Source organism: Dromiciops gliroides, chromosome 3 (genome assembly GCF_019393635.1).
Source record: "Dromiciops gliroides isolate mDroGli1 chromosome 3, mDroGli1.pri, whole genome shotgun sequence".
In the NCBI taxonomy this organism is placed as follows: domain Eukaryota; kingdom Metazoa; phylum Chordata; class Mammalia; order Microbiotheria; family Microbiotheriidae; genus Dromiciops; species Dromiciops gliroides.
The window spans coordinates 296,789,119-296,802,176 of record NC_057863.1 but is presented as its reverse complement, the minus strand read 5'-3'; the positions used below and the strand labels follow the sequence as shown (position 1 = coordinate 296,802,176).

General features: G+C 39.1%; 1 protein-coding gene across 4 annotated transcripts in view; it reads right to left on the bottom strand.

The window, feature by feature from the left end:
- Positions 1 to 13,058, bottom strand: part of PCYT1B (phosphate cytidylyltransferase 1B, choline) — a 126,820-nt gene that overhangs the window by 22,554 nt on the left and 91,208 nt on the right. For all 4 annotated transcript variants that reach the window (XM_043996176.1, XM_043996175.1, XM_043996174.1 and 1 more), the window contains one exon: positions 4,179 to 4,321. In XM_043996176.1, the coding sequence (XP_043852111.1) occupies positions 4,179 to 4,321 (143 nt within the window). The remainder of the gene's footprint in view (positions 1 to 4,178; positions 4,322 to 13,058) is intronic.

Here is a 13,058-nt window from a genome sequence, read left to right as displayed (position 1 = left end):
AAGCATATCAGGGGCAGCTAGGTGGCGCAGTGGATAGAGCACCCACCCTGGAGTCAGGAGTACCTGAGTTCAAATCTGGCCTCAGACACTTAACACTTACTAGCTGAGTGACCCTGGGCAAGTCACTTAACCCCAATTGCCTCACTTAAAAAAAAAAAAAGAAAGAAAAGAAAGCATATCAGCTTCTGCTACAATGACCTCAGAGAAATTATTATTATTTCATGCTGGAAACATATTATGGCATACAGAGAAATCATGATGTAATATAAAGATTATCAGAGAAAAGGTTCTCAAACTTCTTGGACTTAGGAACCATTTTCAGTCTTAAAATTTATTGAAGATGTCAAAGAACTTTTGTGTAGGTGGACTATCACTATTTACCGTATTAGAAATTAGTATTTAAATATTTATTAATTCATTTAAAAATAACAATAAATACATTACATGTTGACATAAGTAACATTTTTATGAAAAATAATTGTATTTCCCAAAATAAAATTTAGTAAAAAAAGTGGCATTGTTTTATATATTTTTGCAAATCTCTTTAATGTTTGGATTTTAAAAAGATAGGTGGTTCTCGTATCTGCTTCTTTGATCAATCTGTTGCAGTGTTGCTTTAGTTGAAGTATATGAAGAAAATCTGGCCTCATACATATATAAAATTGGAAACGGGAAGAATATTTTAATAGAAAAATAATGTCTTAGTATTGTTATAAAAGAAATTTTGACTTCAAAAACTGCCTGACAAAGTCTCAGGGATCCCCAGGGGTCTCTGTACCTCACTTGGAGAACCACTAGAGGCAGTGTGTCTGTGTCTTTGAGAAGATCTAGAGGGGCAGCTAGGTGGCGCAGTGGATAGAGCACCAGCTCTGGAGTCAGGAGGACCTGAGTTCAAATTCAGGCCTCAGACACTTAACACTTACTAGCTGTGTGACCCTGGGCAAGTCACTTAACCCCAATTGTTTCACCAAAAAAAAAGAAAAAAGAAAAGAAAGAAAGAGAGAAGATCTAGAGGCAATGGAGCTAGGTTCAAATCCTGCTTCAAATATGTATTAGCTTTGTGGACATGAACAAGTTACTTAATTTCTCTGAACTTCAGTTTCCTTATCTATAAAATGAGGACCATAATAGAAATGTGAATGATTATGTCAGATACTACTTGGAATATTTGGATCATTGGTGAGATACTAGAGCTTGGAACTCTGGCTATTCCAAGATTCTCCTTATAAAAGTACTCTTTATAAGGTCATTTCCTGGGATCAGAGGATCCTAGATCTAAAACTGGAAGGGACCTTAATCCCTGTTTAGCCAAGTAAGAAAATGTAGTTCACATTATAAAATGAAAGAAAAAAATGCCTCCCATTTTTGCACTGTGCTGACAATTTTATCTCCTAGTCTCTATCCTCCTAATCTTCCAGTTTCATAACCTTGGAATGATCCTCAATTCCTCACTCTCCTTCACTCTACTACTTAATCAGTTTCCAGAGCTTCTCATTTCTACCATCACAATGTCTCTCCCCTCCTGTCAAACAGACACCACCGTAGTTCAGGCCTTAAATCTAAATAACTGCAGCAGCCTTCTAATTGGCATCCCTTCCTCAAGTTTATCACCATTCAAGTCCATCCTACACACTGCTGCCAAAGTGATTTCCCTTAAGCAAATAAGTAACCATCTCACCCTTTACTCAATCAACTCCAGTAGTTCCCTACTATCTCTAGGATGAAATATCAAATCCTCTGCTTAATTTTAAAAATCCTATATAACCGGGGCAGCTAGGTGGCGCAGTGGATAAAGCGCTGGCCCTGGATTCAGGAGTACCTGAATTCAAATCCGGTCTCAGACACTTACTAGCTGTGTGACCCCGGGCAAGTCACTTAACCCCCCGCAGCCTAGCAAACCCCCCCCCAAAAAAAAATCCTATACAACCTATCTTTCCATCATGTCCATTGTTGTTGTTTGGTCCTTTTTCAGTCATGTCCAACTCTTCAGGACCCCATTTGAGGTTTTCTTGGCAAAGATATTGCTGAGGTTTGCCATTTCATTCTGCAGCTTATTTTACAGATAAAGAAAGGGTTAAGTGACTTGCCCAGGGCCACACAGGCAGTAAGCATCTGAAGCTGGATTTGAATTCAAGAACATGACATGGAATCATCCTTACTCCAAACCCAGCACTTAGCTACCTAGCTGCCCTTCCAGCGCACTCAAGGTGGACATCAATCGCCTTTTTGCTCTCTGGGAAGCAGTCAAGATCCAGCTCTCTGTTCCTCTCTTTACCTCTTTTCTCCATTGCTTTTTCACCCACCATTCCATATTCCTGAAAGGCAATCTCTTCTTTTATTTCTTTTATTTTATTTTATTTTGTGGGGCAATGGGGGTTAAGTGACTTGCCCAGGGTCACACAGCTAGTTAAGTGTCAAGTGTCTGAGGCCGGATTTGAACTCAGGTACTCCTGAATCCAGGGCTGGTGCTTTATCCACTGTGCCACCTGGTTGCCCCCAGCATTTCTTAACCTTCACTTGACAGAGTGTCTCTTTTCCTTTAAGGTGCAACTCAACAGCCATCTTCTGCATGAAGGTTTTGCTGACTGTCCCAACTACTCCTTCCCTAACTACCTTGTTGGCTCCTTCCCTAACTACCTTGTGTTTAACTATTTGGTTTTATTCTCTTTGTAATTATAGTGTTTTCACTTAAACATTTATTCATTATTTCCCTCATTAGAGTATAAGCCCCGCAGGAGTATTGTTGCTTCTTTGTGCTTGTGTCCTAAGCACTGAGTTCAGTGCTTGGCACATCGTGAGTGCTTAATAAGTGTGTGTTGTTGTGAGTTCTCCCTCTCCTGACTCCCCCTTAACATTTTTGTGTGTCATGGAGCCCTTTGGAAGTCTGTGAAGACTGTGGGCCCCTTCTTAGAATAATGTTTGTTTGTTTTTTTTCGTTCATAATTTAAGAAAATGCTAACTTTCAGTTAGAGGTTAGTGAAAATAAAGATTTTTTTCCCATCCAAGTTCATGGATCCTCAAAATCTATTTGCAGTCTCCTTGGTCATCATCATCTGTGGACCCCAAGTTATGGACCCCTGCTTAGAAGATAATCTTTGTGAGTAGCTGTGGCCAAAAAAATTTACTCATTAGTGGCTAGCCTTCTGGTGATAACTTTTCTGAGCTTGTTGATAGATTGAGTCCAACTCCTTAATTTTACATTTGAGGAAAGTGAGGCACAAAGAATTTAAATGACTTTCCCAGGTACACAGCTAGTATCTGACCTCCTGACTGTAGTATGATTCTATCCACTCTATCACTGGAAGCACACTGGGATATAACAAATACAGAATGAAGAATCTCATATCCAGGCAACATCTTTTTTCAGTGACATGATCAGAGGCAGTGCTGTGAGGAGGCCTGCATCTCCAGGACAGCCGGCTTTCCTTTCCAGATTACCCTGAGAGTACAGTCATTGTATCATGAAGGCAAGCAGTGATCAATACCACCCCCATTAACCATCACTCATGTTTGAAAAGGACCAGTGATCAATCATGTATGCCATGAGATAATTATAACTGCAAAGAATAGTAGTTTTCTAGATACCCCCTCCCCCTAAACATTTGACCTTTAGATTTTTTTTTTAAATATTGAAACTGGTTGTGGATTTCTTGTTTTAATATTCCTCCAAACCCAGGCAAATATAGCTATTCAGTCCTTCCAGTCCCTCTGGTAGGATTCTAGGCTGGCATCTTTTGCTTTTTAACACCTTGTTTTACTCTTATTATAGCTTGTTTGAACAATTGGTGTTTTATGGGAACAGTTAGTTTATGAGGCAGTTCTATGGGAACAACACAGCAGAAACACAAAAGAAGCCTAGGACTTTAGATTCTATTGAACCAACTGTTTAACTAAACTATGGAAAAACAGCTGAAGTGTCTAATGAACAACTCACTGACCTTGAAAAAATAAAATCAAGGAAGAGTATTCTGACTCATTAAATTCAGAAATATCTGCTGTTAAAGAAAAAGTCAATTCTTGCCCCACACCAATGGGATATCTAAAGGAAACTTTCTGCCTTAATCGGTCAATATGGGAGTTATAAATAGAGCAGAGGCAGGAAACAGGTAATGTCTCTCCTAGGAAGTGATATTTGTTATCAAAGCTTGTTCTAAGAGGGAAGAGGCAAATGTACTTACATTTATAAAACTAACATTCAGCTCTTTGGCTGTGTACCCTCTTTGGAGGTTACGTCGGGCATAAACATCATAGTCACGGACAATTCTGGTGATGATGTCTGATGTCGAGATGCCTTCTGTTCTCTGAGTTGGGACAAACATTCCTGGTCAATGTAGAAAAAAAAAAAGAAATAAATTAGATTCACTTCAGTTTTTGCCATTTAGCTCTAGTTGTTTGTTGGTTTTGTTATCTATTCCCCAGAGAGGCTCAGCATTACATTTTACCAAATGGGGAGAGGGAATCTAGTGCTATTCACTCAGAGTCTGAAATCAAGAGACATAACAGTGGGGTGCTAGACTACTTTCCCTTTATATAAAGAGTTTATTTTGCACTGCAGTTATACTACCCATAGGTGCCTTTAGATTTGATTGCCCATGAAACCAAATACATCCAGAAAAATACAGAAAGTAATAGGAAGTTCTTATAGACATTCTATAAAGTTACCAAAAGTTACATTCTCTATATTTGCACACAGTCATCAATGGGGGAAAACATTGCCAAATTTATTAGTCAGTTGTTGGTGGTTTGGTTGGGTGTGGTGGTGCATGCCTGTAATCTTTGCTACTGGAGAGGCTGAGGATGGTGGATCTCTTGAGCTCAAAGGTTTGAGTGGCAGTGGGCCAAGCTAATTGAATGTCTTAAGTTCAACATCAATGTGGTGGGACCCCAGGAGTGGAGGGCCACCTGGAAGAAAGGGGGACTCTCCCATGCTGGGAACAAAGCAGATAAAAGCTTCTGTGTACTAATTAAATACATGGTACAGAGAGTCGTCCATAAAAAGAAAGCTAATGGTCAAGAATTATGGACAATCAAGATGCCTCCCCCAACATGAATAGACATGTAAAATATAAATGGGGGACAAAGTACCTGATCAAATACCAGAAACCTGTAGAGATATCACTTAATTTGACGCTGCTATGGAGGGGGGAATATGGCAGGGATGATAGCTCCTGAAAGAAGCAGGAGGTCAAAAACTCCAGGATCAAAAGTCCCACATCTTATTTTTGTATAAAAATGTATTTTAAGCTTTAATCTTAAAAGTATTTTATTATTTTCTAGTTACATATAAAGATAGTTTTCAACATTTGTTTTTATATGATTTTGAGTTCCCAATTTTTCTCTCTCCCTCCCCAGGACAGAAAACAATCTGATATAGGTCATATTTATACAATGTATGAAAAAGTCTTCTAGCGACATATCGATGGGAGCAACTTCTACCAGTGGTCCATGAGCTAACCTGCCCCTAATGCCCCACCTTTCTTGGCACAGCAGGAAAGAAAGATTTCCATCTCTCTTCTGCCATAAGCTAAATCGAGCTAGCAGGAGATCTCATCAGGTCTCTTGGATCCTAAAGACAAGAGTTCTCCCTTTCTATGAAGTTGGGAAGTCAAGGTCTAAATAGCAAAAACAAAACAACAAAAAACCCTCTAAGTTGTCTACTGCTACTGCTGCTGCAAATCTGGGGCACGAGAAAAGATTTGCTTTGTCTGGATGAGAGGCAGGACTATGAAAGAAGCAGAGAATACGCTGGTGATATCTTTTTTTCCGAATCCTAATTATTGCTGTGCTAAAAATATTCTGTAATGAGCACGATCCCAGAACCTTTCTTATCATGCTTTGGTCTAGGTAGTTATTTTAGGAAGCAGCAAAGCGCATGTTAATGAAGGGAAACTTTCGATGGTAGTAGGGTATAATAGAATGATGATGAGTAATCTGGACCTTCCAGTCTATTTAATTTAAGCTACCTCTTTTTAGCAAGCTTTGCGATGAGATTCTGACATGGTACTGTGACGAGCAGAGCCAAGTACATTAATCCACATTTCAGTGTCTTTTGCTCCATTTGGAGTGATTTTAGGCTTTTGAATTAAGCCATTATCAGCGTGCAAAAGCCAAATGTGACTACCTGAGATGCTTCTGACTCTTCCCTCACAAATTGTCTATTATGCTCTCCAACAGCTTCTCCCCTGGCTGATCTCAACAGAGACTCGTCATTCAGGTAAACAATTGTGTGGTGCCCATCAGTAGGGCAGAGTAGAGCAAAAAATGTCTGTAGTTGGTTTTTATCTAATAGAAATACTTAGATCTAGGAAGACTCACATGTGATCATATAATCCAAATTATCCCATATTCCTGGGATAAATAATATATTGCTTGACTCTTTAAAATGGAAATAGCAGAGAGGCAGCTAGGTGGCACAGTGGATAGAGTGCTGAGCTTGTAGTCAGCAAGACCTGTGTTCAAATCTCACCTTAGACATTTACTAGCTGTGTAACCCTAGGCAAGTTACTTAACCTGTCTGCCTCAGTTTCTTTGACTGTAAAATGGGGATAATAATAGCACCTTCCTCTCAGGGTTGCTGTAAGGATCAAATGAAATAATATTTGTAAAGCACTTAGCACAGTGCCTGCTGCATAGTAGGCACTAGCTAGTATTTCTCTCATTAAATGGTATTATTGGACTTCTCAGAATTAATAAAATAAAAGAGGAGACCCATCCAAGCCAACTGGAGATTTAAGTACATTTCCCCCAAAGGGAGAAAATATCATTTTTACCATGTAATAGCAATGCAACCATAAAGACAATGGGTTTTATAGAAGTCTTTGTTAATTGAGAATTCTAATTTTTAATAAATTATAGGGTTGGGGCAGCTAGGTGGCACAGTGGATAGAGCACCGGCCCTGGAGTCAGGAGGACCTGAGTTCAAATCCGGCCTCAGACACTTAACACTTACTAGCTGTGTGACCCTGGGCAAGTCACTTAACCTCAATTGCCTCACTTAAAAACAAAAAACAAAAACAAACAAACAAAAAATTATAGGGTTTATCATGCTGTTGTAGCGGGGAATATGTGTGAGACAGCCTTCATGTAATGGCGCAGAAAATATGAGATTTTATTAGCTTTATTTGTTGACTATAAGACAGACATTTGATGTGGTAGAGCCAAACCTTACAGGCTCTTCTCCAACAAGATATCTCCTATGCAAATAGCAAAATCATGAAAGATTTTCCAAAAGATATAATAATTGAAATACCTTTGTTCAATAACCATCTAGTTATTATTATCATCACAAGGCATAAAATAGCAAAAGTTAAGCTCTCCAAAGGTGCTTGGCACTGTCATGGTGGATGTCCAATACTGGCTTCAAATGGAAGATGGATTTATTTTAAGTATTAAGGTCCTCCAGTTGCTCATGTACATGGATGGTGTTGTATTGATTGTATCAATTCCTGGAACACTGAAGAGCCTCCTAACTGAGATTTGATATACCACCCTGAGGTAGTAAGCAGATATAGGTTATATATGTGCAATTATGTAAAACATTACCACATTAGTCATGTTGTATAAGAAAACTTGAATAAAAGAAAAAATGAAAAATAGTATGCTTCAGTCTGTGTTCAATCAATATCAGTTTTTTCTTTGGAGGTGGATAGTATACTCCATCATTAGTACTTTGGGGATTGTCTTTTATCATTGTATTGCTGAGAAAAGTCATTCACACTTCTTCATCAAACAATATTGCTGTCGTTGTACACAACATTCTCTTCTCAAAGTCTCTTTAGCCAAGAAAAAACCAAGTGTATGAAACATGTTTATTGTTCACATTATGAAATGTTGAATGGGCAGTCAATCGAACCAGTCCCTGGAATATAAACAGGGTGTTCCAAAAAGTCTTAGAGAAGTTTTAAATTATTAAAGCTTTTCATTGAAGATTAAAACTACACTCAAATTTTTGGAACACCTTGTACATCTGGGAAAGAGACTGGGCCTAGAATTAAACAGAAAGAGGACAGTGGGCTGAATTGCCTTTGGGAAATGGTACTTTCATTTTAGTGATTCTAATCTTCTACCTTACACAAAGGCCTGTCTGTTTTTTGTTTTTTGTTTCTTGTTTTTTTTCCAGTGAGGCAATTGGGGTTAAGTGACTTGCCCAGGGTCACACAGCTAGTAAGTGTTAAGTGTCTGAGGCCGGATTTGAACTCAGGTACTCCTGACTCTAGGGCCGGTGCTCTATCCACTACGCCATCTAGCTGCCCCTGTTTTTTGTTTTTTAACTTTAGTATGCAGGCAATACTATAAGACTTCAAATGATGTGATATACCATCTCTATAGAATTAAAGTTGTGGATTACTCAAAATATAAGAGATTCGTGATGAGTGTAATTAGGCTGCAACATATTACCAATGAAGTACCATGCAGGAGAAGCTGCATAAAGGATACCATCTTAAGGATGTGTGATGTATGATGATGGAGGCCAATGATTGAATGAGTATTGTGGATGTACACAGAGTGTATCCAGATTACCCGGGGCACACCTTGGTGCAAGAATTGCCAGGAGTCCTTCTCCTTACCTTTAGGAGGGATATTGTATTAGTGCCATTTACAATCTAAATGGACAAATGGTGGTACCCATGACAGAAATAGGGAAATTTGTTAAAAGGAGGTGTTTTGGGAGAAAATGTGGGCCCAGTTTTGGACATGTTGAGTTTGAAATGCCTAGAGGACATCCAATTCACAATGTCCAATAGGCAGTTAGTGATAGAGGACTAGAGCTCGAGAGAGAGACTGGGGCTGGATATGTGTTTCCAGGAGTCATTTGCATAGAGATGATAATTGAACCCTGAGAGAGGATGAGGTCATGAGGACAGATAGAGAGAAGAGAATGACCCAGGAGAGATCCTTAGGATGCAGTCCCAGTTAAGGGGTGAGAACTGGATGATGATCTAGCATGCACATCCTGGGCAAGCATCATCCATTATCCCTAGGGATCATATGGCTTCAGTAGGTCCTGAGAGAAAGTGAGGCTAACCTTAGAGAGGGAATTGCTTGACTTCCTAACAAACCATCATTCTTTCCACTCGGAGGAAGGGTCAGTGGTAATGCTCACCCCAAGGTACGCTGGCACATCTAGGCACACAAGGCTCAGGTTTTATGCATTTATGCTGAGAATTAGGGATGACTCATAGACATTCCACCAATGTCCACTCCATGGAAAAAAGACTAAGAGGAAGTCAAATGGATCCTTTATGAGGAATTTATAGGAAGATACAATAAGAATGACACACAAGGCATGTGTGGGTTGTACAGTTGGATGACATTCACAATGACGAGATCAATGTTTGGTTTTAGTGAAAAATATATTTTATTATATAAGTAGTCCCCAATGTGTAAGTGAATTATGACCTGATGCTCATTTTCAAATCAGTTACTTGAAATGCAGAATGCACTATATCTCATAGAAACAATGTTTAAAATTATAGTCAAGGGGCAGCTACGTGGCGCAGTAGATAGAGCACCAGACCTGGATTCAGGATGACCTAAGATCAAATCCAGCCTCACACCCTTGACATGTGCTAGCTGTGTGACCCTGGGCAAGTCACTTGACCCCAATTGCCTCACAAAAATAATTAATTAATTAATAAAATAAAATAAAATTATAGTCAACAAGAACTTTGGTTAAATAATGAAGGCGCCACAATAATAATGATTCAATGGTCTAGGGTTTCCCCTAGAACATTAGAAATGGTTCATGCCCCCCCCAAAAAAGGCCTCAATAATCATGTAACTAAATTGAATACAGGATGGGGTTCACTTAATACAACAAAGAGCACAGAGGACTTATACCTGGTCCCATAAATTATTGTTTACAATGCCCTTTCTTTCCCATGTAGGACTCTACCTCTGCAGGTACCAGTGTAGTCTTACACTCAGCCCTCTTCACATTAGAAAAGAATTCAGATTTGCCAGGATGCAAAACAATCCATTTCTCTCTCTGGTGAGTCCCACCTAACCTCAAGTTCTACCCAGTACACCTGATTCATAACACAGAGATGGCTTCTGATTGTTTCCTCCATGTCGTAGATCCCTGTGATATCAATCTTTCCCCTTCATGCCACTGCCTGGTAGCAGCTCCTTCTCTCCTTCCACATCTTTGTCTAGAAATGGTTCCGTCTCTTTGCTCCCCCTCAGTAGGATCTTTCTGGAGCCTCCAGTCTCCTCCAGCTCAGGAATAGCTTTCTGAAGTTTCTGGTCTCCTCTCCCTTAGTAAGGCCTCTCTTCACTCGGACATTCTTCTCCAGTCCCCTTCTGTGTCTCCATCCAATGCCAGTTCCTTCATGCAAATGATGAGGACATAGGCCTCTTTCCAGGGAACCAGACCACCTGTGTATATCCACTTTTTAAAGTGCCAGCCCAAGAGCATAGCTGAGGAATAAGAACTAGAAAGAAGTTGAGTAAGTGACAGAACAAACTTGTCATCAGCAGGTAAGGATGGACACAAGAAAAGGGGAAGTTACAGCTTGTTTAGGGAATATATAATTTGTCCTGGAAACACAGGAAGGAAGAGGAGCTCCCCTCTGGGACATGGAAATGAATAATCATTAGAAGATGAAGCAGTGTTTTGGGAGAAGCAGGGAAAAGAGAAGTGATAGCAAGGCAAGAAAAGGAAAAAGAATATTAATGAAACACCTAATAAAACTACATAGAAGAGATCTAAAGAAAGTTCAGAAGGGGACACAGACAAAAGCGATGTTGGCACTACTCTATTAAAAGATGTTTACAAAAATAAAACAAGTTTTGCATGGTAGATTTATGGTTTCATATCCTTTTGTTCTACCCTTTGCATGAAGATATTCCCCTGTTTGTAATAACTGTAAAGTTCATAATACAATTATTTTGTTTTTGGTTTTTTTGTTTTTTAGCGGGACAATGGGGGTTAAGTGACTTGCCCAGGTTCACACAGCTAGTAAGTGTCAAGTGTCTGAGGCCGGATTTGAACTCAGGTACTGCTGAATCCAGGGCCGGTGCTTCATCCACTGTGCCACCTAGCCACCCCATGACCCCTGGTTTTTTTGGTTTTTTGTTTTTTTGGGTTTTTTTAGTGAGGCAATTGAGGTTAAGTGACTTGCCCAGGGTCACACAGCTAGTAAGTGTTAAGTGTCTGAGGCCGGATTTGAACTCAGGTACTCCTGACTCCAGGGCCAGTGCTCTATCCACTGCGCCACCTAGCTGCCCCCATAATACAATTATTTTTAAAAGAAAATTAATAATTGTTGTTTGTGTAATAAATAAATAATTGATATTTGTATATGTTTTCTAAATAATACAAATAAGTGATACTTGTTATTACCACATTGCTTTGTGGTAATTTTCTGTTTAACAGACTGAATAGCCACAGAAACCCATTCCATAATCTTTATGTAAGACGTAGATATTTAATATCTACGTCTTACATAGATAAGGGTTTATTTACATATAAGTACTACTATTACTACTGCTACTACTTTCAATTTTCAGCCTTCTCTTGACTTGTCTATAGTTTGTGACATTGTTAAGCACCCTTTTTGGATGCTCCCTTCCATTTTTGTGACCCTGCTCTCTCTTGGTTTATCTTCAACCAGTCTGACTGTTCCTTCCCAATATCCTTTGCTGAATCTTCATCTAAATCCTACCTCCTAAATGTATTGTACCCCAGTGATGTGTCCTGGGTCATCTTCTCTTCTCTCTATTCTTTCTCCACATCCTGATCAATTCTCAGGGATTCAATTATTATCTCTATACAGCTGACTCATAGTTCTCTATATTTAAATCTATTCTCCCTCTCTCCTTCCTTCTCTCTCTCTCTCTCTCTCTCTCTCTCTCTCACACACACACACACACACACACACACACACACACCTCTTATCACTAACTGCTTATTGGATATTTCAAAAGGAATGCCATGTAAGCATCTCAAACTCAAGATATTTAGATCAGATTCAATCAATTATCATCTCCCCCCCTGCTACCCCCTGCCCCACCAAACCCATAATTCTTCTATTCCTCTCTGTTTCTGTTTTGGGCATCACTATCCTTCCAGCTTCCCATATTGACAACCTTGCAGTTATCCTTTACTCAACCTTCTCCATCACAAATATCCAACCACTTGTTTAATTTTTCTCATTTCTATCTCCACAACATTTTTTGCATCCATTCATTTCTCTCCACTCAAATAGCCATCATCCTAATTCAAGCCCTCGTCACCTCTTATCTACACTATTACAATAACCTCCTAATTGGTCTCCCTGCCATAAATCTCTCTTCTCCAATTAATCTTCTCCAAAGGTGCCAAAGTGATATTTCTAAAGCACAACTCTATGTCACTCCCCTGCTCTCTGAATACCAGTGGCCTCCTAGTACCTTTAGAATCAAACATATATTTATTTAAAACCTTTCAGAACCTGACTCCAATGACTTTTCTGAGCTTATTATACATTACGCCCCTTCGATTACTATAAGGGTCAGACAAACAGGTCTCCTTGCTATTCCTCACTCAACATTTCCCCTCCTATCTCTGAGTCTTTGAACAACCTATTTCCCTCTGCCTAGGTTTTTTTTTTCCAAAAGGTCAATTCAAACACGATCTTCTACATGAGAACTTTTCTGATCCCCCAACTGTGAGTATCTCCTCTGAAAATAGTATCACCTACTATTTAGATATTTACATATATAGAGATATAGATATGGATATAACATATATATGCTATGGATATATAGATATAGCATATATAGATATATAGTATATGTTCTATGTATATATGTATATTGTATATGCATATGTATGTATATATATGTATACACATGTGTGTGTTTATATATATTGTGGTTGTTCAGTTGTTTCAGTTATGTCTGACTCTTCGTGACTCTCTTTGGGGTTTTCTTGGCAAAGATACTGGAGTGGTTTGCCATTTCCTTCTTCAGCTCATTTTACAGATAAGAAAACTGAGGCAAACAGGGTTAAGGTACTGACCTGCATTATTAGAGGGAAATTCCTCAAGTGGAAATTTCCTATATCAACAACATTA